General features: G+C 50.6%; 1 protein-coding gene across 2 annotated transcripts; it reads left to right on the top strand.

Moving 5' to 3' along the window:
• The first annotated feature begins 248 nt into the window (after positions 1 to 248).
• Positions 249 to 25123, top strand: LOC127297662 (protein ARABIDILLO 1). 2 transcript variants are annotated; one of them, XM_051327976.1, is made up of 12 exons: positions 253 to 1678; positions 1762 to 1920; positions 1997 to 2074; positions 2151 to 2282; positions 2780 to 2907; positions 3028 to 3115; positions 3460 to 3554; positions 4277 to 4340; positions 4762 to 4937; positions 5382 to 5603; positions 24032 to 24116; positions 24621 to 25123. In XM_051327976.1, exons 1-12 carry the CDS (start codon positions 383 to 385, stop codon positions 24795 to 24797), a joined length of 2700 nt encoding a protein of 899 aa, XP_051183936.1. In that variant the 5' UTR covers positions 253 to 382; the 3' UTR covers positions 24798 to 25123. The 2 variants fall into 2 exon arrangements, with proteins under 2 accessions (XP_051183937.1, XP_051183936.1); XM_051327977.2 differs by lacking the exons at positions 24032 to 24116; positions 24621 to 25123 and having other exon boundaries at positions 249 to 1678; positions 4762 to 5010; positions 5382 to 5574.
• Positions 25124 to 26173: the final 1050 nt, after the last annotated feature.

The raw sequence follows: 26173 nt of genomic DNA, 5'->3' as shown, positions 1-26173 counted from the left end.
CATACACAATTTTCAAGAAAAGCTTCCGGCTTATTCTGAAACGACGCCTAAAAACAACCTCACCGTGCAATGAATCGTCGGCGAAGTTGTCGGCGTAGAGCATGCATGAGCCCTAAATTCGCTGCCTCGGCTTGCACTTCCGCGACCTGGTGCCGATCCACCACGACGACCATGTGATTATGATTAGTAGGATTCATATGTTTTGTAATTAGATTTTTATTCGTATTTTGTTGTTGCGTTTTCGTATTCAGACCGTATCTCTGGCCTTGTCCCCTATCCCCCTTCTCCTACCTTCCGTCGTCGTCTTGGGTACAGTGGCGTCCAAGCAAGCGGACCAGATCGAGCCAGCTGCCTCCCGGAGCTGCTGGCTCGATCACCGACTATGACGCGCCGCGTGCGCCGCCGCACCACCAAGGACGCCGCCCATCAGCAACCGCCGCTCGACTGGACCGCGCTCCCCGACGACGCCACGCTGCACTTCTTCGCGCGCCTCAGCTACCGGGACCGCGCCGCCCTCGCCGCCACCTGCCGCGCCTGGCGCTCCCTCGCGGCCTCCCCGTGCCTGTGGGCCGCGCTCGACCTCCGCCGCCTCGACCCTTCCGCCGCCGCCTCCCTCGCGCCGCGCTGCTCTCCCCACCTCCGCCGCCTCCGCCTCGCCGGGTGCGCCGCCGCCGACGCCGCGCCCTTCCTCCGCGCCGCCAGCCTCCGCTCCCTCCGCCTCTCCGCCTGCCGGGACCTCACCGACGCCGCGCTGGCGGTCCTCGCCGCGCGCCACGCGCGCCTCGAGGAGCTCCACGTGGACCCCCTCGACCGCGTCTCCTGCGACGCCCTCCGCCACGTCGCCCTCTGCTGCCCGCGCCTCCGCTGCCTCCGCCTCTCCGGCCTCCGCGAGGTCGCCGCCGGCGCGCTCGCCGCCCTCGCGCGCCACTGCCCGCTGCTCCACGACCTCGCCTTCCTCGACTGCCTCGCCCTCGACGAGACCGCCCTCGCGGGCCTCGCCTCCCTCCGCTTCCTCTCCGTCGCCGGATGCACCGGCGTCAAGTGGGCCACGGCCTCGGAAGCCTGGGCGCAGCTCCCCTCCCTCGCCGCGCTCGACGTCTCCCGCACCGACGTCTCCCCCGGCGCCGTCTCCCGCCTCGTCTCGCACTCCGCGACCCTCACCCTCATATGCGCTCTCAACTGCCCCTCTCTCGAGGAGGAAGAGGCGCGCAGCCCGGCCGCCTTCGCCAACTCCAAGGGCAAGCTCGTGCTCACCATCAACAGCACACTCTCCGAATCCATTGCTGCCGCCGCGCTGTTTCCGCACACCACTGCTGTCAAGCCCACCGAGCTGTTCGATGATGACTGCCATTGGAGTGGCGGGGTGCCTCAGCTCATGACATGGCTTGAATGGGTCCTGTCCCAGTCCTTCCTGCGGATCGCTGAGACCAACCCGCGCGGCATGAACCAGTTTTGGCTGGACCAGGGCACCGCGCTGCTGCTCAGCCTGCTCAAGAGCTCGCAGGAGGATGTGCAGGAGCGGGCAGCCACCACACTCGCAGCGTTTGCGGTTGTTGATGACCACAACGCCAATGTGGACCCTGCAAGGTCTGAGGCTGTGATGCGGGAAGGGGGCATACCAATGCTGCTGGATCTCGCAAGGCGATCCAGGGAGACTCTGCAGTCTGAAGCTGCCAAGGTTTTCTGCAATCATCTCAACATATTCAAGCTAAAGCTAGCTGTGTCAATCATTTCTTATGCATTCTTCATGTGTTTGTGTAGGCAATCGCCAACTTATCCGTCAATCCAAAGGTTGCAAAAGCAGTTGCAGATCAGGGTGGTATTACCATACTCACTAACATGGCAAAGTCGGCCAACCGGCTGGTTGCTGAAGAAGCTGCTGGTGGGCTATGGAATCTCTCAGTGGGAGAAGAACACAAGGTTGTGAGCGCTTGGTGCTGTTTCTGACTGATGTACCCTCAACATTTCATGGTGACTCATTTTAATTCCTTATCAGGTGGCTATCGAAGTGGCTGGTGGGATAAAAATTCTGGTTGATCTGATATTTCGATGGCCTGAAGGAACTGGAGTTCTTGTAAGGACCGTCTCTAATATTTTTTTACCGTACATGTTTTCCTTGGAAAGCTCTGATTTTCAAATATTTTTTACAGGAGCGTGCTGCTGGTGCACTTGCCAATCTGGCTGCTGATGACAAGTGTAGCTTGGAGGTTGCAATGGCCGGTGGCATCCATGCCTTGGTTACACTTGCTCGTTCCTGCAAAGTTGAAGGGGTCTTAGAACAGGTAAGGTGCACCTTGTGCTTTTAATGCTTCTACATCTTCCAATTTTGTCAAATAGTTTAAATGTATCCTAACACCCTTGTGTTGTCAAATAAGCTTCGGCCGACACTGCAACATAAATGCTCAGTTGGTTAGACACATTTGAGTCTGCACCTTTGATTATTTAGGTCTATGTAAGGAGTGTAGCAATGAGTGAAATGATTTAGTGGCGATGTGACTGCATCATGGAGTTCAGCTGCATGCTTGCGCCTTTCATCTCGTTGTTGGCCTCTATAATTGGTATTTACAAAAAAATGGATAAAACATGTTGCAAATGTGCTTTGGCCTTCTCTGATTAAATTTGGTATGTGTGCTGTGTGGACAATACAATAGTTACTTGATTTATGTTCGCCAACGCCAGAGGAGTGATTCCCACTGCATATTCTGTGCGAATTCCTGTTCCTGATTTAGTTCAGTGTTTGGTTATCTCTTAGATAACACGAGTGTCATTTTGCACGCAGGCAGCACGAGCTTTAGCTAATTTAGCTGCACATGGAGAAAACAACAACAATAATGCTGCCGTTGGTCAGGAAGCAGGTGCTCTTGAAGCTTTGGTGCAGCTAACACGTTCTCCAAATGAAGGCGTGAGGTATAGTTCTGCTTTAGTCGCGTGACATTGACCTGCCAAGCTTTTGACCTATATGTTACAGCTTTCTTGAATCTTATAATCTGAAGTTACAGTTGGACAATTTTTCATGCATGTAATTAGACAAGAAGCTGCTGGTGCTTTGTGGAACTTGTCGTTTGATGATAGAAATCGTGAATCCATTGCTACTGCTGGTGGTGTTGAAGCTCTGGTATGTGTTTCTGTTTGCTACATCTACTGCAAGTTAGTTATTCTTTTGCCTGTACGTATATGTGATGTCTCTTACAAAGAGGGAACCGACTTAAGGAAATTCTCATGTGCTTTCCACCTGAGCGAAATCTTGAAGAATCAAGGAACCATTTTATGAGAAAAAGCATGTCACTAGTTTTGAATTTTTGAAGAATTAAGAAAATATGTAAGAGAAAAGCATGAGGCAATTAATTTCCATATCTCCTTGACTTGCACTGACAACAAACCTCACCTGGTCGAGCACCTTTTATATGCTTTCTAATAGGAAACATTTCCTTCGTTAACATAAATGATTCAATCGTGTAGGTTTCACTCTGTCAAGAATGTTTAAATGCTTCGAATGGTCTTCAAGAGAGAGCTGCAGGTGCCTTGTGGGGACTATCTGTTTCACAAGCAAACAGGTAACCGAATAACTGAGTTGATGGCATTATCTTGCTTACGAGATTCCTTATACTCCGTATTATATTTTGTGTTTGTGCTTGCATGATATCTCTGTGTTTTGTCTTGACCTCTTGAGTTCAAGTCTTCCGTTGCAACAAAAGACACATGATAAATCTTTAAGTTGTACTATTTGGATTCAGTTCATATTTTTTGGCAATGTATTTGTAGGAAAATTATCCTTAAGAATATCAGTATGATCAGGCGGCTAAATATTAGATTGATTATGAACAGAAAGTAGTGAGTGTAAAAATATGCACTTTATGCATGCTTGCCATGAAATGACATAGAGCAGAGTGCGGAGGTGCATATGTATGTGCCCGCTATGAATTACATGATCATGTTGTGAAAATAAGCATGTAATAAAACAGATCCAAGTATCCAACTTCAACACTGTGCATATACTTTGTTATATCTTAATTTCTTTGTGCGGCAAATAGAATAAGGTGCTATAATTTCTTTGTGCGGCATATACTGGGAATTTTTTTGCCGACTATAGTCAAGAATTATTCTCAGCATAAGCTTCATTTGTTTACTTTGAAATATTCTTTTTATTCTTTAGTTTGATGTGCCAGATTGGGTGTGATATAAGATACAGTTATCAAGATTTTCCTTAGCAGTGATATAGGAGTAATTATTAATCTTGATGACATCACCACTGCTAACTTTTCTGTTGCGCACTCAGCATTGCTATTGGAAGGGAAGGAGGTGTTGTACCTCTGATTGCGTTGGCACAGTCAGAGGTTGAAGTAAGTGCTGCTTATCTTCAGTGCACCCAGTGTGTTTGGTTTATAAAGACAATATGAACACTGAGGTGCCTTAATAAAAACTGCATACTCTATTATTTGGTGCTCTCGTCTATGCAGCAGATGTATTGTGCACTTCGTATTCTGCATCAGTGCACTATACTTGTATGCGCTTAGTTTCTTCTTTTATCGATAGGTCTATGATTACGTTTTCGCCACCGTCATACATTAATGGATCTTGACGTCCTTAGTTGTTAAGACTGGCTAATCTCTGGTGCTTATGTGATATTTTTTTTCGAGGTGGTGCTTATGTGATTCTAAAGGCACTTTGTCATCTAGATTTGCATCCTTTGATATCTTATACCTACTTCTTAAGCTAGTCATGCTTCATTTTCTCACGTTATGTTACTTGCTTGTTCTACAGGAGGTTCATGAGACAGCAGCTGGTGCACTGTGGAATCTTGCCTTCTATTCTTGTAATTCTCTCCGCATAGTTGAAAATGGCGGTGTACCTGTTCTAGTGAACTTATGCTCGTCATCTGGTTCAAAAATGGCTCGGTTCATGGCTGCACTAACCCTTGCTTATATGTTTGATGGAAGGTATGCTGTTTATGAGTCATGGCTTCTCCCTCATGTTGCTCTAGCTGTACAAGTCATGACAAAATGTACCATGGTTCGGTTATTTTCCTTCCCCATCTCTTAATACTTTATGAATTGTATGCAAGAATCTACATGATGTTGCCTTGTATTTTCTTGTGCGTATTGCACTCTTTGTTTGATGTCTGAAAAGCAAACAATCCTAGATGCTACATGCCAGTATAAAGCTCACTAAGTTAGTAAATACCACCCACTGCGTCATTGACATGTGGTCCTCTCTCACTCGATAGTACAGTATATTCCAATCTATGCCTGTTTTTGATGCTAGTAAGCTATTTTTTCTTAGTACTAATTTGATACAATATGGTTTCCACTCTCGAGATCTACTTGTAGATATGCTGCTACACTTACAGTAGTATGGTCTGATCTTGAATTGTTGGCTGGCAGAATGGACGAGGTAGCACTGGTTGGGACATCCTCACAGGGTAGTTCCAAAATTGTAAATTTTGAGAGAGCAAGAAGGTTGGCATTGAAGCATATAGAAGCATTTGTGTTGACATTTTCAGATCCACAAATGTTTTCTATGGCTGCTTCATCTTCAGGCGCAGCAGCCTTATCTCAGGTTGCTGAAGTACTTTGTATACCAGAAGCTGGACATCTTAGATGCAGGTTTGACTTTGCTTTTCATTGAATAATATCAACTACTACCTCCTTACCAAATTAATTGACTCAGATTTAGCTAGATACACCTCCGTACCAAATTAATTGACTCAGATTTAGGTAGATACACGCCAAATCTGAGTCAATCAATTGGGAACGGAGGGAGTAGAACTGAAGCTTGGTCTTCAATTTTTCAACTAAAATACTCCCTTCGTCTCACGGAAGTTGTCTTAGATTTGTCAAAATTTGGATTTATATAGACACTATTTAGTATGTAGATACATCCAAATATAGTCAAATCTCTGACAAGTTTCGTGAGACTGGAGGGAGTATAAAACAAAGACAGTTTAGTCAATATATTATTCTTACAACATGTCGTCGTGGTGAACGAGCAGATGCCATAGGATGGCTTAGATTGGGGCCGAATGGACGCAAGAGGATTCGGGGGAGGGTTTGCGATCAGGTGGGAAGAGATTCCGGATGGTTTCCTCAAGAACTTGGCCAAGGCCAGAAGTTGAAGAAGAAAGACACAAGGAAGAACTCCCTCTAGATCACCATGTTCATAGATTCACACAAGTTCTGTGCTCGCCTTCCTACATACACGCGTACATACTTGCTCGCCCGTGAAGAAGGGCTGCCCCCTCTCCTTATATAGGGGAGAGGGTGGCTTATACTGCAAGAAACCCTAATGGCATCTTTGACTGGACAAACTACTTTACAGAGCTACTGTACAAAGCTACTTTAACAGCTCTTTGTACAAAGCTACTTTAACAGCTCTTGTACAAAGCTACTTTAATCATAGATGACACCGGGGCCTTCTTTTATCAGTGCTGATGTCCTCCGGCTTCTTTGGACGTCACCCTCTCTTTGGCGCCGTGGCTCGAATAAAGTTACTTTGCTTGGCTCATCCTTGTCTTCTTGCTCAAGAGAATCTTTGACCAGACTGCCGACAGTGCTCTCCTTTCCAGTATCTTCTTTACGGGTTAAGATACCCCTTTGGGGATACCGCTTAGCCTTGCTCTCCGGATTCCTACTAGGCTTAGGTAAGAACATTAAACCGGTATCTTGATGGCTCAAACCCTCCGGTTTGGCATGCCTTTGGCATACCGGGGGTTATCCCCCCAACATTAGTCCCCGAAGCTGGTATAGTCTGGAGGATTCTTTCCTACAGACCATGCCAGGTTTTCATCTTTTTTTTTTTTTTTTAAGATACCGGTTTAGCCACTCATCTTTTGAGCTTGGTTCCGGCACCTTTACCCTTGTTCCTTTTCTTCTCTTCGCAAGGCTTGTTCCGGCACCTCTTTTCTCCGGCACCTTGTGTCTTTACTCCCTCCTCGGCGAAGTCGAGAATATATCGGGTCCCGCGCCCGGTGACATGCGCATCAGAATCGACGCGCCGATGTCCGCTGTCACATCGTTTCGACTCCCGCGCACGCATTAAATGCACCGCAGCGGATCCCACTAGCCGCTCTGGATCCTTTGGGTATCTCCGTGTGGCCTCCTGTTTTTGCGTGTATCTCCTTGACACGTGGCGGCCCATGATGCGAACCGCCGTGGGCCGCGAGGCGAACCGCCGCGGCCCAGCGGTTCCACGCCCACTTTCTCTCTTATATAAACGCAATCGCCCGTTCCTCTTCATCTTCCTCGCATTCTTCTCCTTCGCGCACGTAGCTCCACGCCTTTGCGCCTCCGCCGCTCTCCGTCCGCCGTCGCCGTTCGAGCTTCGGTGCCGGCGAACTCACGCCGTGCCGCCGCCGGACCGGCTGTGCGGAGATCTTCGGCGACAACTTCTTCGCGTCTGCCGCATTTTGTGCTTCTTCGCGAGCTTCTCGCCTCGCCAGTCGACGGTGCTCGCCGGCGGTGTAGACCCGCTTCTTCGCCGACAAACTCTCTCACGGCGCGCCGCTCAAGGTTGGTATTAATTTCTCTTTACTCGCCGTTCGCTTGCTTTCCAGATCTTGAGCCTTTGGTGTTCTCAGTTGCTCCTTTGTCTTTGGTTGTCCTCTTACTCGTAGATCTTCACGCGGGGTTCGAGTCTGGGATTTCTGTTTCTCCACCTACCCTCGCGATGTCCGACGAGGAATCCTCCTCCGCATCTTCTTCTTCCCTTTCTCTTAAGCGCCGTAGACCTTCTCCGGTGAATCTACGGCCTCGTATCCAATGGAAACCGATTCGGCAGCCGGCAGAATCCGGTAACCCCAAGAGTCCGGCGGCAACCTAGAATCCGGTAGCTTTAGCCAAGCTTCCGGTAGCCAAGAGGCCGCAGCCTCCGGCCAAGCCTCTAGCAGCTCCGGCCAATCTTCCGGCGAGGAGCCTTCCCCACCCACTCGCGGAGCTGGATGGGCTCCAACGTTGCGAGTTCGAGATTGATTGGCTGTACCGGTCTCGAAGGATTCCGAAGGAGTTTCTGTCGGATTCGGATGACGAGATCGAACCGGATCCTAAGACGACGAGTTTGTTGTTTTTCTTGCTCACTTTGAGCGTGGCTTCGGCCTTCCCGCCTCTACTTTTTTCCGGGAGTTCCTAGATTTCTACGAACTCCAACCTCACCACCTTCCCCGGCAACGCCATTTTCTATCTCTCTTGTTATGCCACCTTCATGGAGGCTTACATCGGCATTCGTCCCACTTGTGAGACGTTTGCCCGCTTCTTCAACTTGCGGATCAACTCCGTCCGGGGCAAGGAGATTCCTAAGCCCAAGCCGCCGTGCGGTGCGGCTCCTCGCATCGTCGGCTCCCGCCAAGGGAGCACTTTTCTTAAGTTTACCGGCCTCGAGTCTTGCCGCACGGCAAGGAACTTTCTTCTACGTGAAGAACACCGGCCGCGCCGATCGCATCAACCTTCCTCCATACCAAGAGGGGCCCCCCCAGAGCCAACTGGAGCTACAACCCGAGGACGTAACATGCCGAAACCAATCGGGTGGTGCGCTTCTTGGCCTCTTTGAAGAAGGAGACCAACATCTGCTTCGACGATGTCATCCGGACTTTCATATCGCGCCGGTGCTTCCTCTTAAGCGCCGCGCACATAGGATGAGCGAGATGTATGGCCCGAGCGATCCTACCAAGATCACCGGCCGTGCTCTCAAAGAAGAAAGATGTTGTTCTCAAGGCTAAGCGGATTTGTCAAACCGCTATGCCTTTTACTTGGGAATGGGGCCTCCTTCCTCGGTTCCTCTAACCGTCCGACCCAAGAAGTAAGAGATTACGCACTTGGGGTTGTCTTTGCGGTAAGTTTCGCTTTTGCTAACCTTCTTTTTTACCTTGTTTCGGGCCGGGGACCGCTTCCCCTCTATCCGGGCGAGCCGCGAGGACCTCTCCGGAAGCGTGCCTTTGACTCCTTCGATCCGGATCCCTACATCTATTGGAAGGACACGAAGATGGGGAAGACCCCTGGCCGCACGCCTTGGCGGGACCACGGAGCCCACCGAAACCCCGAGGAGCTGGTTGTGCTCGAGGTATTTTCTTTTCCGGCTTCTTATACTTTGCCATTATCGCTTTCTCGCGAATCGCTTCTTAGCCATATCCAACTCACGGATCCACGAGCGCGTGCCGCCCTGCGCCGATGCGGTCCCGAGTTTGTGGACAAACTCATGGCCCAGGCCGAGAAGAACAAGCGGCCGGCATCTACTGCCGGCTCCGGCCATGCTCCTCCTCCAAGCGCTTCGGACGGAGCCCTTGGGGGAGAAAGAAGTGGGCGTGCGCCGCTACGGGCGCAAAGCGATGCCAACCGCTTAGGGTAATTTCCTTTTCCGGCTTGCCTCCTTTTTTGCTAAGTTCCTTTTCCGGTTGCTTTTTCTCAACCACTTGTCTTTTCTCTTTTTCTCGGCCCCGCTCTCAAACTTGGCCCGAGGCCATCGGGCTCGAGGGATCCGCAAGGACCTCAACCCCTCCTCCTCGTTCAAGCCGGCACCATCTCGGTGCCGGCAACACTCTGCCTCCCTTTCGGGGCACAACTAGTCGGGGCGTGCGGCCCCTTCACCGTCGAGATCACCGCACGGAGGAGGATCTTTCCTTCCTCCCGAACACCAAGACACGGCGCCGGCAACACCGGCGCGGAGAAGAAGAAGCTGCCGGCGGGCGGAGCCTTTTGCTCCTCCCGTCCTCGAAAGACAACTTCCGCGCCGGAATCTTCCGCGCCGGAAGGCTCCAAGACGGGTGACGCTCCTAGCGCTCCCTTCTCCACGCACCATCCTCATGCCTCCGCTCGAGGCTCCTCGCGCCTTGACCCTCCAAGGCCGCTCTGGCGCGCCGCCGGCTAAGACTTCCGGGGCCTCTTCTACCGCGCCGCCGCCCAAGCCCTCCAAGCTCATCAAGGGGAAGGCGACGGCCTCCGCCGCCCTTCGGGCGGCCGGCGGCCCTTGGTGCGCACGTCTCCAAGGCTGCCAAAAGCGCCGGCATGAAGGCCACCGGCCTCCTCGGCCGCATTACGGAGTTTCAGCGCCAAGGCCGGGACTGGGGCACCTCTGCCGTACGCCCAAAAGTGGAACGCCGCGGACATCACTCCGGCGACCCGCGGCATGGGCAAGGATCGGCTGCCGCACACGATCTGTCGGGGATCGGTGTTACGAGGAGCACTTCATGCGGCTCCGGGCTGCCGTAAAGAGCTTGACGGCGCGTGGTACGATTCCACGAACAATCGACGGTATGTTCTATTAACTTTCAACCTTTGCCGGTTTCTTCGTTTCGGATTACGCTTTATCTTTTCCTTAGTTTCATGCGGTTTCTCTCTTGTCTATCTTCCCGAGTCCCGAGTTTTGTGGTGAGAGCGCGGCTCTTAGCGCAAAACTTAACTTAAGTTTCTAGCGCAAAACCTAAGCCTTGCCGATCCCCCGAGTTTCGGGTTAAACATCTTCTTCTTAACACATAATTTACCTTAGAAATGCGCAAAACCGACTTGCCGATCCCCGAGTTTCGGGTTAAGAACTTTGTTCTTAGCGCAAAACTTAACTTAGAAACGCAAAAGCAGCCTTTGCCGATCCCGAAGTTTCGGGTTAAGAACTTTGTTCTTAGCGCAAAATTTTACCTTATTTCTTCTTTTTCTTGAACAGTCACCGCCGACACTCGGAAGGCCCTCTTCGAGGAGCTTTTATGGGAGCACCGGAGCTCGCCGAGGCACATGACAAGTGCCAAGGTAAGTTTTTCGTTTCACCGGCATCTTTGCTACCGAAACCTCTTTTCCTTGTGATATTTACAATTTCTGTTCAACGGTGATCCGGAAGCTTCCATCGATGCTCTCAAGGAGCAGCTCGCCACGGCCCAACGTACTATTTTTCCTTTCTCCTTTGAACTTGGTTTCTTTTCGGTTTACTAGTGTAACCTTGCTAACACTCATTTTTTCCGGTTACGGGGAAAAGGACGAGCTCAACCGGCAAAGACCAGGATGAGCTGAACGCCCTCAAGACCGGCTACCGGGATCTCAAGTCTCGGTGATTCAGGTGGGGCTCGATCACGCCAAGGCCCTCAAAGCCGTGAAGTGAGCGCGGCGGCCAAGTTGGACGAGGCTCGGAGGATGCTTCCAATGCCACCGTGGTGTTGCGGCAGCCGGAGGAGATGGCCAAGGCCCGGAAGGGCGCCGAGGAGAAGGCCGCGCGTGGAGGAAGAGCGTAAAGAGTGCGATCGGTGATCCTGCAGACCGATACACTTGCCCTCCGTAAGTTGTTTTCTTTTACATTTTGACTACCGCATACGAGCCTTTTTTCTTTCTACCCCATTCTCTTTCCGTTATCTTTCATTAGGACTCTTTTCCTTCCGGTCTCTTTTTCTTCCTGACTCTTCTCCTTCCTGTCTCTTTTCTTAGGACTCTTTTCCTTAAACTTTTCTTTCTTTGCATAGGCCTCTTTCCGACTCGCAGAGGTACGCCGTCAAGAAGGTCGATGCGCAACGCAAGGGCAAAGGCCAAGCGGATCTTCTTTGTGCCATGGACGCCGAAGGACCATCCGGTCGCGCTTAACGCGCGGGTGTCCCATATGCGCCGCATAGACCGCAATCTTTCGGACATCCTCGATGTAGCTACCCGGCTATACGGGACTTTGTGGCTGGCGAGGCGGTGCGGACACCTTCTCCCTCATCGGCCGACCGTCCGAAAGGTGCGGCGGGAGGATCCGCGAGTGGCGGTGCTCACGCCGCGCTGGAGCGGACTCCGCCCTCCGCGTCGCTTTGCTCCACAGTACCCGGAGCTCAACTGGACGCCCATCGGGCGTGCGCGAAGGCGCAGAAACGGATCTGGACCCGATCCTCTCCGCCAAGCGGCGGATCGCGCGCACCGCATCGCGGAGTATGCCGACATGCGCACCTTCATCCCTCCCCCACGGCGTCACGGACTATCTCGACGAGGAGGAGGATGAAGCCGAAGAAGAGCTTCGGATGACGCCGATGCCGGTCTTGCTCCTCCGGAAACCCCCGCCGCATGATGATTTCCTTTGAAGTGCTTGCTCATTATATCTGTTGGTCCCTGTTGCTTTAAGACAATATCATTAAATTACGCCGGAATGCGGGGCTTATGATGTAAAACTTAAGTTTGCCCGTGGTTGTGCTACAACATTTCTGCCGGTAAGTTATACGGTAGCTAAGTACTTATGAGCTTGCCTTAACATATTTTGCTTTTGGTTCCGCTTTTATCCCGCACCGCAAAGATTTCTCAATTGCTTCCGCATCCAATTTGATGCATACTTGGTTCTTTTGCCTTGGCTCTGCCTGCCTTCTCACGGGCGTTCTTTGGCGTATGAGCACAAGGTTCTTTCACCAAACAAGCATCTTCTTGAACTTAGAAATAACTTTGAAATTTTGCAAAAAACCGGTTAAACCGGGTTAGTTAAACCTTAGGATTGTTCTTTCCTGCTCTCCTTTTCGCAGCTTCATGTGCTTATCTCCTACCGGTTTATCTTGCTTGCCATGAAGCCGGTTTGCGGACAGCAGAGTCGAAGACTCGGTAGGATTTAGCACACTACTAAACCGGAAAGAAAAAACATTCAATAAGCAACCTGGTAAAAAAAATAGACAAGTTACATGCAACTTAAGTTGGGGTAGTCCCGAGATTCACTCAAGGTTCCGGCATCTTTTATTCATAGCATATAAGGTACAAAAAGGAACTTCTTACACCACCACTTCAAGAGTAGAAAGGACGCAATGCAGCTACGTTCCATGGACGCTTGCTCTCCTCGCCGGACTCTGTCCGCCTTTCCTTTCTTCCATTCTGTGCATCTATCAAGTAGTATGCATCATTGTGAAGCACCTTGCTTACAATGAAGGGACCTTCCCATGGTGGCAAGAGCTTATGTCGGCCTTCGGCGCCGCACTGTGCGAAGTACAAGATCTCCTTCCGGAAAACTCTCGGGTTAACCTTCCGGTTATGATAGCGTCTTAGGTTTCTTTGGTAAATGGCTGTTCTTGCCAAAGCCACTCTCTTGCTTCTTCTAGCAAGTCCACATCGTTTTCTCTGGCCTCTTTGACCTCTTGCTCAAGATAGAGTGTACCCTTGGTGAATCATGGATGATATCGGTTGGTATCACCGCTTACGCTCCATAAACCATGAAGAAGGGAGTGTATCCCAGAGACCGGTTTGGAGTTGTTCTTATACTCCACGATCGATGGTAGCTCATCGAGCCAACATCCCTTGACTTTTCCACCGCATCAATGAGTCTAGGCTTGATACGGAAAGCACCAAGGCATTCATTCTTTCTACTTGGCCATTACCACTGTGGATGTGCCATGAGCACAAATCCAACCGGATGTTCTTTTCTTCACGTAACCTTTTGAACTCACCTTGAGCAAAGTTGGTTCCGTTATCGGTGATGATCTTGTGCGGGTATCCATACCGCAAAATGACATCTTTCAAGAATTTCACACTCGTATGCCCATCACACTTTGCGATAGGTTTTACTTCCGACCACTTGGTGAACTTATCCACCATGACCAAGATGTGAGTCATCTTTGCTTCTTGCGCTTTGAATGGTCCAACCATGTCAAGGCACCAAACAATGAATGGCCATGTTAGCGGTATTGTCTTTAAACCTGATCTTTGGGGTATGGTTTTGCTTGGCGTACCTCTGGCGCGTTGCATTTTCTTACCAAATCCTCGTCGTCCTCCAAAGCGGTGGGCCAATAGAACCCATGCCGGAATACTTTTGCTACCAAAGCCCTTGATGAAGCATGATGCCCACATTCTCCTTGGTGAATTTCCTCAAGCATTTCTTTTCCTTCCTCCGGTTCCACACATCTTTGAAGGACACCGTAACGCTTCTCTTGTACACCTCACCATTGATGAATGTGTAAGCTTTGGACCTTCTTTGTATCCTCCTTGATTCATTTTCGTCGGCCCGCAAGGTGCCGGCCGATCAGAATTCCTTAATAGGTTTAACCCATGATGGTATTTCTCGAACCAAAAACACCGGTGCATCTATCTCCATGCTATCTACCGGCATCGTTTCTTCCGGTATGGGTACGGTCCCGAGCCTACGGAAAGATCCCGAGCTTGCCGGAGCGGTCCCGGGTTCCCTTCATCGATATCCATGGGTACTACGTGTGACTCCGGTACAAAAATTGATTCGATTAGGGCTCGGCTTGATCGATGGCACTCTTAGGTGAGCCAAAGCTATTAGGGAGGAATTTCTTGCCTAGATGAGCCCAACTTGGACAAAGCATCCGCGGCTTCATTTTCTGCTCGCGGCACATGGTGAAACTCACATCCTTCGAAGAATCGGCAATCTTTTGCACGTGAAACCAGTACGAGGCCATGTTGGCGTCTTTTGCATCCCAATCTCCCGAGCATCACCGTACCACAAGGTCTCGAATCGCCATAGCAAATGATCCGGTGTGCACCGATTTCTTTTGCGACCTTAAGCCCATGGATCAAAGCTTCATATTCAGCCGACATTGTTCGATGCCCCTGAAATGTACTTGCAAAACATACGGAGGTGGTCTCCTTTGGTGAAGTAAGCACCACACCGGCACCTAGACCTTCCTTGAGCTTAGATCCATCAAAGTGCATCTTCCAAGATTCTATCCTCGATCTCGCGGTTTGTATTGCATCTCCGCCCAATCAACAAGGAAATCAGCCAAAGCCTGTGATTTTATGGCATCTCTTCTTTCATATACCAAGCACGTACGGTGATATCTGGATCGCCCATTTTGCAATCCGGCCGGGCATCTTTGTTGCACATGATGTCGGAAATTGGTGCTTCACTCACCACCTTCATGGGGTGTTCCTCAAAGTAGTGCTTGAGTTTTGTGGCGGCCATGTACACGCCATAAGTCATTTTCGGAAGTGAGGGTAGTTTTGTTTTGAGAGGGAGAGCACCTCGCTCAAGTAGTATACCGGCCTGCGGACGGTTTTTCTTCCTCTTCTCTTTCAACCACAACCACTACACTCACAACCCGGTTTGTTGTCGCTATGTATAACAAAGATAGGCTCCCTTTCTAGAGGTGAAGCCAAGACGGGTCTTTGTGGCTAGCATCGTTTTTAGCTCCTTAAACGCCGCGTTCTGAGGGGTCCAGACGAACGTGTCGATTTCTTCATGAGAGCATAGAGTGGCAGAGCTTTTTCTCCCAACACGCTTACAAACCGGCTCGGCCGATGCCAAGCTTCCAGAACTTTTGCACATCTTTTAACTCTCGAGGGATGGCCATTCTTTCTATCGCCGGATCTTTACCGGATTAACCTCTATGCCCGGCTTGAAACCAGGAAACCGAAGCGGCTTGCTTGGCGGGGACACCAAAGGTACATTTTGCCGGATTGAGTTTCATCCGAACCGCCTTAGGTTATCGAATGTTTGCCTGATGTCATCGATTAAAGTGTTTTACCTTAGTTTTTATCACGATGTCATCCACATAGACTTGCACATTTTTTCCAATTTGATCAAACAAGCATTTTTGCATACAACAGTACTGTACGTTGCACCAGCGTTGCGCAACCCAAAAGGCATAGTGACATAGCAATAAGCCCCGTGCGGGGTAATGAACGCAGCTTTTATTTGATCTTCCTTTTTAAGGGAATTTGGTGGAAACCGAATAGGCATCCAGGAAGGACAACAACTCACACCAGCAGCTTGAATCAATCACTTGATCGATTCGTGGCAAAGGAAAAGGATCTCTTGGGCAAGCCTTGTTCGGGTTGGTGTAGTCGATGCACATGCGCCACACCTTCGGAGCTTTTGCCTCCGTGTTCTCATCTTTCTTCTTTTCAACCATTACCGGATTGGCCGGCCACTACGTGTGCGTGACCTCCACAATGAATCCGGCAACAAGCGGCTTGGTTACTTCTTCTCCTATGATCTTTCTTCCGTCTTCACGAACCGACGCGATGGTTGCCGCACCGGCTTGGCATCTTTCCGGACGTTTAGAGAGTGCTCGCCCGGCTCCTCGGAACACCTACCAAATCATCGATTGACCAGGCAAAGATATTCCGATTCTCACGGAGGAAGCCGACGAGCGCGCTTTCCTATGCTTGATCAAGGCCGGCGCCGATACGAACGGTGCGCTCTGGGGTAAGCGGATCCAAGACAATGTTCTTTGTTTCATTGGTTGGCTTGAATGCCGGTGTGCCCATGTTTTCACTCATTGCCGCCAAACTCATTTGTGAGGATTGAGCCGGCGCAACATTGCCTGCATTCTTTTCTTTTCCTCACGCGATCACCGGCGATTCTCGCTAGGTTTGATCCGGCAGATGCGATTTCCGGTGAGATCTTATAGTTTCCCACCACAGTCAATGGCCCACGAGGTGCGGCATCTTCATCTTGAGGTAAGCCGTATGAGTGGTGGCCATGAAAGCGACCAACGCCGGTCTCCCCAAAGAATGCATGATAGGGACCGTCCCGGATCCACCACCTCAAACTCCATTTTCCACCGGCAATTGTCACGTCCTCCAAATGCCACGTCCACCCGAACTTTTCCTATCGGGGCACGGGACAAGCCAGGGACGATCCCATGGAACGTTGTGCGCGTTGGGTGAAGCATGTTTTCTCGTTATGCCCGGCGTTTGCATGGTGTGCCCGTACATGATGTTGATGCTACTGCCATTGTCTATCGACCTTGTCAACTTCACTCGAGTTTGCGGCCCTTTCATGATCGGGTCCACAACAAGAGCATATCCACCCGGATTCGGCATGATCTTTGGGTGATCCTTGGATGACAATGTAATTTCATGAATGGACCACATCATGTACTTGGGAACCGGCATCACAAAGATTGACCTCCATGGAGCGCGGTGTACACTTTGCCGGTCTGTTGGCTCGGTGACAAAGACAACACAAAGACAGATGCGGATCTTCGTAAACATTCCGGCCTAAAGGTGCCGGTGGAGGTGGTCGGTTATCATTTTGCTCCACCCGGTTAACTTGTCGGGCATCACGCCGGTTTGGTTTGCACCGGTAAGGCGTTTGCCCCGGTAAGTGGTGGTGGTGGCGGTAGTTGTTGTTGCTGCCGCGCATGTCTTGCGGTGGCCGCGCATCTTTCACCGTTCCTTTTTGCATCAAGTACTTGGTCCAGGTACAATCCTTCGTCGGATGGTTTGACGGATGTGCCGGATTCGGCGTGTGCCACCGGCAAGGTTGATCCATGGCGGCTTCCATGGTGTATTTCGCGGGTTCTTGCCGCTTCTTCTTCCGGACCCAGGGTTTCTTTTCCACCCATTGTTTCTTAGGACCCGCCCATGGCTGCGATCCGGTTTTTGCCTCTCGTCAGCCGGCCTCAAAGTTTTCTGCACAGAAGAACTTGTCGCGGACCGTACCTTCGATCCGAAACTCTTCTCTTCTTTTGTTATTCCGGTTGTCCGTCTTTGTTCGTGGCGCAATTGTTCGGCCCGGTTGCCTTTCTTGCATTGCGTTGGGTCTCCCAACGCATAGCTATCCGCCACACGTATCATCTCGCCAACGTTGTCGGCATGTTGCGCCGCAACTTTTGCCACAACGGTGAACCTCTTCTGCATCCATCGCTAAACCAAGCAATGGCTTGTGCCTCGATCACCCCTCACAGGAGTTCCTTGTGGTGTTCCACCAGGGCTAGATAATCCCGGTGCTGTTTCGTTCGGCGCCGCACGCACAGAGCAAGTTGTCGGCTTTGTTTGGCCTCTCGATAGGTCTTTTCTGAAATTGCTCACAAAGGCCTCCTCAAAATCCAACCAGCCATTTATGCTTCCTGCCGGCAAGTTGTTTAGCGATTCTTGCCGGTCCAACCAAAAACGATGGTATGATTCTCACGGCCCAACGCCGGTTTCCTCCTCTGCTACGGTTCCTCCACCGCCCGCAACGTATACCGCGGTCACGTAATCCGCGAGCCAATCTTCCGGCTTTGTGGTGCCGTCATACGTTTTGTGTCACGGGGCAACATAAAGTTGCGAATCGGTGGTTTTTCTTTCATGATCCTTGGGCCAAAACACTTTGGACTGGAGGACCTTCCTCCTCGATCATTTCGACAAGTATACTCTATCCAGACGGTGCCTCGCATCCCGTTCCTAAGTATCTCTCTCCCGAGCGTTCTCCCAATGGGTTCCAGTATGCTGCCGGTTTCGTGGAATCGGCTTCATCGTGACATTCCTGCATCGCGGCCCTTGCCTGCCGATACCTTGGGGGATCTATTTCCTCCTCCTCGTACGCCGCCCTTGCGGCTCGATAGTTTTGCCCGGTCTCATATCTACCGGCATGATTGTTTCCGCATAGCCTCCGGCATAGCCTCGCTCTCGCCCCTTGGCTTTTTCTACCGGCATCGTGTTGCCGGCTTGTTGCTTTCCGGCAAGAACCGGATCGTACACGATCATCTGCTGCGCATTCACTTCTTTTTCTCTCCTTCTATCCGGATGGGGACGAAGCTCGCCCATGGGATTTGCTACGGCATTCTTTGTTGAACGCGCGGATTTTGAGGCCGCGGCCTTGTTCGGCTTAGCCACCGCTTTCAAGATTTCTTTGCTCAATGGTTTCCGGCAGCTCTCTAACACGCTCTTCTTCTTTACCAAAGCCTCTCCTAAAGCGACTCGCACGGCTCTACAGCGGCCTTAGCGACTTTTATAGTTTTATCCGGGCTGCTATACTTAGGCTTTTCCACGATGCTAACGGATGCGTAGGCGCTCTTGCCGGTAAGAATCTCTTTGCGCAAATCTTGATCTAGGTTGCGAGCTTTTAGCCGGTTTCCCAAGATCCTAGCAAGATGTGCGCTAACGTAAGCAAAGCCATGGGCGGCGTTATACTCACGTACGGTTAGGTTCGGCTCGCGCCGCTCGACGATGTCCTTGCCGCTCTCTAGCATCTTCGGCGCTGCGCCTCGGCTCACTTTGAGCGGCTGCAGGATCGATGTTCGCGCGATGGGGTGGCGAGGACGTTCATCGCCGCTGGAGCGGTGTTTCGTGGCGCGGATGATGCTCCCGCTGCGCTGCGCTCCAATGGTGGCTTAGCCGCACGGGTCGAAACCGCGCGACCGGCACCTTCGGCCGCAACCTCCTTTCTGCACCAGCCACACCGGTCATCATTACCTCGACGCTGCGGCGTGGCGCGGCACAGAGCCATCTTGGCGGGTCCGGTGCCACCAAGACCGGCGAGAGGCGGCGGCGCACGGGGACGGTGTCGAAGTAGACGCGATGGTCTGCGAACTCGATGATGCGGCCGTTCTTGGGAAGACGCCGCCGTTGGCGAAGCGGCCGCGTTGTCGTTGATGAAGTCCATGGCGTAGATGCTCTGCACCAACGCGCGGACCGTACGTTCGCCGGAGATCTCGAGAACGCCGCCCGAATGTGAACTCCATCAAGCGCCACTTCGGGCCCCACGGTGGGCGCCAACTGTCGTCGTGGTGAACGAGCGGATGCCATAGGATGGCTTAGAGTGGGGCCGAATGGACGCAAGAGGATTCGGGGGAGGGTTTGCGATCAGGTGGGAAGAGATTCCGGATGGTTTCCTCAAGAACTTGGCCAAGGCCAGAAGTTGAAGAAGAAAGACACAAGGAAGAACTCCCTCTAGATCACCATGTTCATAGATTCACACAAGTTACAGGCTCTGCCTTCCTACATACACGCGTACATACTTGCTCGCCCGTGAAGAAGGGCTGCCCCCTCTCCTTATATAGGGGAGAGGGTGGCTTATACTGCAAGAAACCCTAATGGCATCTTTGACTGGACAAACTACTTTACGTAGCCATCGTACAAAGCTACTTTAACAAAGACTCTTGTACAAAGCTACTTTAACAGTGCCATGTACAAAGCTACTTTAATCATAGATGACACCGGGCCTTCTTTTATCGTGGTCATTGATGTCCTCCGGCTTCTTTGGACGTCACCCTCTCTTTGGCGCCTGTGGCTCGAATAAAGTTACTTTGCTTGGCTCATCCTTGTCTTCTTGCTCTGAAGAGAATCTTTGACCGGACTGCCGGAGGCTCTCCTTTCCGGTATCTTCTTTACCGGGTTCCGGCATACCCCTTTGGGGATACCGGCTTAGCCTTGCTCTCCCGGATTCCTACTAGGCTTCCGGTAAGAACATTAAACCGGTATCTTGATGGCTCAAACCCTCCGGTTTGGCATGCCTTTGGCATACCGGGGGTTATCCCCCCAACACAACAACAACATCATCAAAGCCTTTTCCCAAGCAAGTTGGGGTAGGATCAATATATTATTCTTAAGAGCATCTCCAGCCGCGTCCCCCAAAGCGTCCCTCAAAGGGATTTGGGGCGTGCCGGACAAAATTTCGTTCCCAGCCGCGCGCCCCAAAGCCTCCTTCCGTCCGGCGCGGCCCAATACGGTGTCCGATGCTCCACATGGGACGGTCCGGGCACACCGGACACAACGAAATGCGAGGCAGGCTCCCACCTGTAGGCGATCACTTCCATAACCGTTGGTTCGCGCCTTTTATTTCTCGCCGCGCCTCCCACCCCTCCGTCGCCGCTCGATTTGCCGGCCGTTTCGACGGCAGATCTCTTCTAAGTCGGGCACCGTCGTCGCGGCTGGCTCTCTCGCCGGCCTTTTCGCTGCCGCTTCTTCGCCAGCGCGTCCCAGAACGCGGCGTCAAATCCACCCCACCTCCGCGCACATAAAGTGTTCGACGCCTTGTCAGGTAGGCACGATAGGCCGCTGTTCGTTGCCTCGTCTGCCGCGGCTGAATTTTAACCATTAATTTTGCTTCAAACATGGATATCGACGACGAGATGCTTGTCCGACTGCTGGAGGACGAGCAAGCCTTCGACGGCGACATCCGGGAGCATTTGCTGATGATCGTGTCCCTCCAGGACATGCTTGATGCCGAGGCGGAGAAGAGGAAGAGGCCGCGCCGCAGAGGATCAAGGCCGAGGAGAAAGAAGTCGAAGCCCCGACAGAGGATGGAGGGGCATACCATGCTGCACAACGACTACTTCGTAGATGACGTAACACAGGCCGACAATTTTCGGCGCCGGTATAGGATGAGCAAGGGTTTGTTCATGAATATCCTCCACGGCGTTCGAGAGTTCGAGCCCTGCTTCAAGCTCAAGCACGATGTTGTAGGCGTTGCTGGGTTCTCGTCGATTTAGAAGTGCACCGCCGCCATGAGGATGCTTGCATACGGAGCACCTGCCGATACACAGGACGACTACCTTCGCATGAGTGAGTCTACTGCCATTGAGTGCATGTACAAGTTTTGCCGAGCTGTGGTGGGAAAGTTTGGCAAATACTACTTGAGAGGGCCAACTGAAGAAGAGACTGCAAAGATCATGGCACAAAATGCTGCGAGAGGATTCCGTGGGATGCTTGGAAGCATCGATTGCATGCACTGGTCATGGAAGAACTGCCCGTTTGCTTGGCAAGGTATATACAAAGGGCGTCATGGATATTGCAGTGTGGTGCTTGAAGCTGTTGGCATGGCGGGATCACACAATGACATCAACGTGTTGCCGCAGTCTCCGGTGTTCAGTAAACTAGTGGAAGGTCATGCTCCACCATGCAACTATGAGATCAATGGCCACGAATATACCAAAGGCTATTATCTAGCCGATGGTATATATCCAAATGGGACACTTTTGTCAAAACAATCCCGGCTCCATCAGGTCAGAAGAATTGCCACTTTGCTTCGTGATAGGAGGCTTGCAGGAAGGATGTCGAGCGGGCATTTGGTGTGCTTCAAGCTCAATTTGCAATTTTCTGGTACCCTGCTCTAAGCTGGTCTCACGAACCAAATGTGGGAGGTGATGCAGGCTTGTGTGATCATGCACCACATGATCATCGAGGATGACCACAATGATCATGTCAGGAGACATGTTGGTCCCTATGAGTGTCAGGGCCCGAGATTGATCATGAGTTGCCCGCAGATTTTGCTAATTTTCTCGCCATGCACGCAGAGATCCGTGACAACAATGTTCACGAGCAACTTCAAAATGATCTCGTTGAGCATATGTGGAGGATCAAAGGATTATCAGCAAATGCCGCGGCGCCTTGATCTAGCCCCATTTATTACATTTGTTTAGTTGTTTTATTGTTTGTTGTATTTTAATTTGAATTTTTTTGGCAAACATATTTATTTGTATGCTAAATTTAACAAATGGTTGTGTTTTTGAAAACCCTATAAAAAAGTTTTGGGGCGGCGTTTGGGGGACGCGAGTGGGGAGCGACGTCCCCCAAACGCGGCACGAACAAATCACCTCCCCCAAACGCTCGATCCGTCGCCATTTTGGGGATGCGGCTGGAGATGCTCTAATTGCTTTTTGCAAGAAAGATCCGAATCTATTCCATGAGTTCACAAGAAATACAAAGCATCCCAGATATAATGAAAATGACATCGAGGTTCTTGGATGCCAGAGCGTGCCGCCGACGTGCTGCTGTCGCCACTCCCTTACCGGAGCTGGCCTGACATTGTTTATGACAGTCGGTAAGTCTTCGTGCACGTGCCCCTAAGGACCAGCGCCCTAGAGCCGAAGTCGTTGCCATTGAACCCTTGAATTGATCCGAAGCTTGTAACACCAAACCTATCACATACGTAGCCTGGACGAGATTCACCACTCCATAAAAGCGGTGACTAGACGAATCTCCTCCCTCCTCAACGCCACCGGCGAGATCGCCGCCGATGAGGTGGAAGAGGAGGAGGGTATATACCTTATTCTTGTCCCGCAAAACGTCGCCATAGCCACCATAACGACGATGCCGGTTGACCAAAACTTTAGGGACCCTAAAACAGAGCTTAGCTCTGGTGGTTAGGTTCCTTGTGGTGGAACCAGCCCACCCAGGTTCAAGTCCTAGACTTGACATGGGTGTTTGCATTTACCTGGATTTATTCCAGGATTTAACCGGCGCTATGCTTTCAGTGGTAGGTGACGTGCCCGTCAACAGCGAGGCGCCAGTGGTGACTTCGTCAACCTCAAGATATGCCGGCTCAGTCCCTCGGAGGTGCTCATAGGGGTAGGGGTGCGTGCGTGTGTTCATAGGGGTGTTTGTACGTGCGTGTTTGTGAGCGTCTGCGTTGTACTGTGTTCTAAAAAAAAAAAAAAACTTTAGGGACCCTTCTATAGTGCCGAGCGCAGGTCCGAGGTCCCCATCTCCCCCGGTCACCGGAGGGGCAAGCAGAGAAGGCAGGGACCCGTCGATTCCCAGTCGTAGACGGCGAGGACAAGGCAGATGGCGTCAGCTGCTAGGGTTTCCACCCTAGCCGCCGCCTCTGTTTCTTTCGTGGGAGCATGTTTGTTACATTGCATTGTTAATTGCTTAATTGTGAAATCTCCCTTCACAAAGTGGGCGAAGTGCCCAAAACTTGCATCTGTTTGCTGGCATGAGCTCAAGCTTATACCGCATCTCCCCATGTGGGGCAACCTTACTACAGGTTCTTTTACAAAATTTGAAGCTATAACTATCAGATGATGCAATACAAAGGCTTCGAATTTCGCAAACGAGGATTCCAATCTCTGCCAGGTCATAGCTGCCAGTGTTAAGTGCATTGACAAGAGCAACAGAATCAGACTCAAAGATTACCCTTGAGACAGCAAGCAGCTGCTGTGGTCTTTCATAGGGTTTCTTACAGACCAGCCTCAACTTACAGACCAGCCATATGGGCCAGAATAGTTAGACAGACTACTAGATAGGATGCAGCCCATATACTGCCCAACACTACATTTGTGGGAGGAGGCCATGGTGACCGGGGGAGGGTAGGGGAGGACCACAAGGTGGCCGCCTCCACCTGAGTGGAGGGCGGCGGGGAGGTTGCTGGTCGCCGGAGCTGGAGTGGCTCTCGGCGCAGGGGAGGTGTGGCGGAGCGCTGCTTGGGAGCTCACCGCCTCCCCACCTCACTCGCTCATTTTGGTTCCCACAAGTCATAGTTTCGGATCTGTTTGTCATGTGATAATGTGTTGGGCTATACTTGCAGGGACTATTGTTCGATATGTCATAATGTGATAATCCTTTTGAGCTGTTGTGGTTTATTTATTTTTCTATGATGAATGTTGTTTTGGAGCTTCTGGCATGGTGTAGACATTAATTTACAAGACAGGACACTAATTTTGTTTTAACTTCAGCGCTGCTGAGATTGCTCGATTTATCGATACGCTTCGGAATCCTTCATCAGTTCTTCGAGCTTGTGCAGCTTTTGCTCTGCTTCAGGTTGGTTCTATTTTATCCACGTCAACAGCTAATATTGCTTGAGTGCCATAATATTTGTCTTTATGTAGTAACTTGGCTTACTCGTGCATAAGGGGTACGCCTCACAGTATTTACATAAACAACGAATTTCTCAACTTTCTAGCATTCGGTGGTTCTGTAATGATGTATTTTCATATTAGCAGTTATCAACCGAAGCATATAGTAATATGTTTGTATTCTAAGGTTGTCGAAGTTTATGGTGATCATGCATCCATACTATGTTTCTTCATGCTTGTCTACCTCTTGGCATTGGGCCATTGTGCTTCCCTCGTCCCTCCAGTATTCAATTTTTATCCAGCCAGCTTCCTGATATCTGACCTGATGTGAAATGGTGAATGGATTATTCAAATCTCCCTTCATGCGTGTTCTGATGTGCCCTCAGATGTTTCATTTTCTGTGACGGTTCTTCCAGTTTTGCTTTGATACTGCCGTATATTCTCCTGACTAGTCTCTCCAACGATGCAGTTCACTATCCCAGGTGGTCGGCATGCTTTGCATCATGTGGACCTACTTCAGAAGGCTGGGGCATCCCGGGTCTTGAGGTGGGCAGCCGCAGCGGCAACAGCTCCCATCGAAGCCAAAATCTTCGCACGGATCGTCCTTCGGAATTTGGAGCTCCACCAAGCAGGGCCTTCAACATAGAAGGAAATCATTTTAGTGGGAGATGAGCAGTTAACTTATTTTGCAGTTGGCATGAGAGAGAGAGAGAGAGAGAGAGAGAGAGAGAGAGAGAGAGAGAGAGAGAGATCTGCACGTCGGCATGAACACAGACGATGGGATATCAGTCGGTCTGTCAAATTTTGTTATTTCCTCGGAGGGAACTTGGTCAGTGTCTTGTTGGTTCTGTCGTGTGTCCTTGTAATTTTGCGTATAAAGCAAGTAAAAGAAGGCTGCACATTGGGGGTGTGTAAGATAAATAAAGCATTATGGACCGTGGTATTGGCTAATGTATGAGGTGTTTTCCATCAGCTACATTTTGTTGCACTGTTGAAAACTTTCTTGACCGTACTGCTTATTTCATTGATAGAAGAGGGAAAACTGCATAATGCCCAAAGGCATAGAGAACAAACTCGAAAAGAAAAGAAAAGAAAACCTGTAGCAAACCCAGGCCAGCAGCAACTGCTGCATCAACTTCCTCTCTACTGTACTTTTTGGCGCAATCACTCGCACACTCATTTCCTTTCTTTCAAAAATGCGCCTTCCCCTCTCTTTCCAGACATGCCAGACCAGGTAGCAAGCCAGCTGAACGTTCCTCTCATTTTGCTTCTTGGGAATGCAGTGGTGAATCTTATTCCACAAGGCCATGCCGCCTGCGAGCTAAGTCTTATTAGTCGTCAGAAAGAAAGCCCACACATATTTAGCACAACTACAACCCAATGGTAGATGTGCTGCATTTTCCAGCTCTTGATCACACAAGCTGCAAATCAGGTTGCAGTTCAATCCTCGCTTCACGAGATGATCATTTGTCCAGTTCCTATTGCGCAAGATAAGGCCGCTCTGCTCTTTCTTAAAAAAGTGGGTTACTGATTGAACAGAACTAGTAGAGTAGAAATGATGAACTACTTCCCGCATCCGGGAAGACAAGAGATCCACTTTATCTTTATCAAGCACTCGCTCGTATTAGCGATAAATATCATTAGAACAATTATGCGCAGTAATTGAAATCTATAAAAATAAGCCAAAATGTTTTTTTTTTTACTTTGCCTATCACCTGAGCTTACCAAACTCTTTCAAGACGAGGCTGCTGAATTTGACCCCAAAACTGGCATTCAAACGCAGACTTGACGGAGCAAACCGTTCTCACTAGGCAGGCACTGAACTGAATCTAGGTGAGCCAAATTGATGCAATACATCTTCATTAGAGATTCTAGATACACTCCGGAGCCATCTGCCATTGCATAAAGCTTCAGCCCGTGTCATGTTTTTTTTTTCTTTTTGCCACGGGCCACCCCATCCAACCATTTATCTTTCCAAAACTTGCAATTTGACCATTTCCAATAGAAATTTTGGTGCAGGCA

This window comes from Lolium perenne, chromosome 4 (genome assembly GCF_019359855.2).
Source record: "Lolium perenne isolate Kyuss_39 chromosome 4, Kyuss_2.0, whole genome shotgun sequence".
NCBI lineage: Eukaryota > Viridiplantae > Streptophyta > Magnoliopsida > Poales > Poaceae > Lolium > Lolium perenne.
This window is presented reverse-complemented; position numbering and strand designations above follow the sequence as displayed.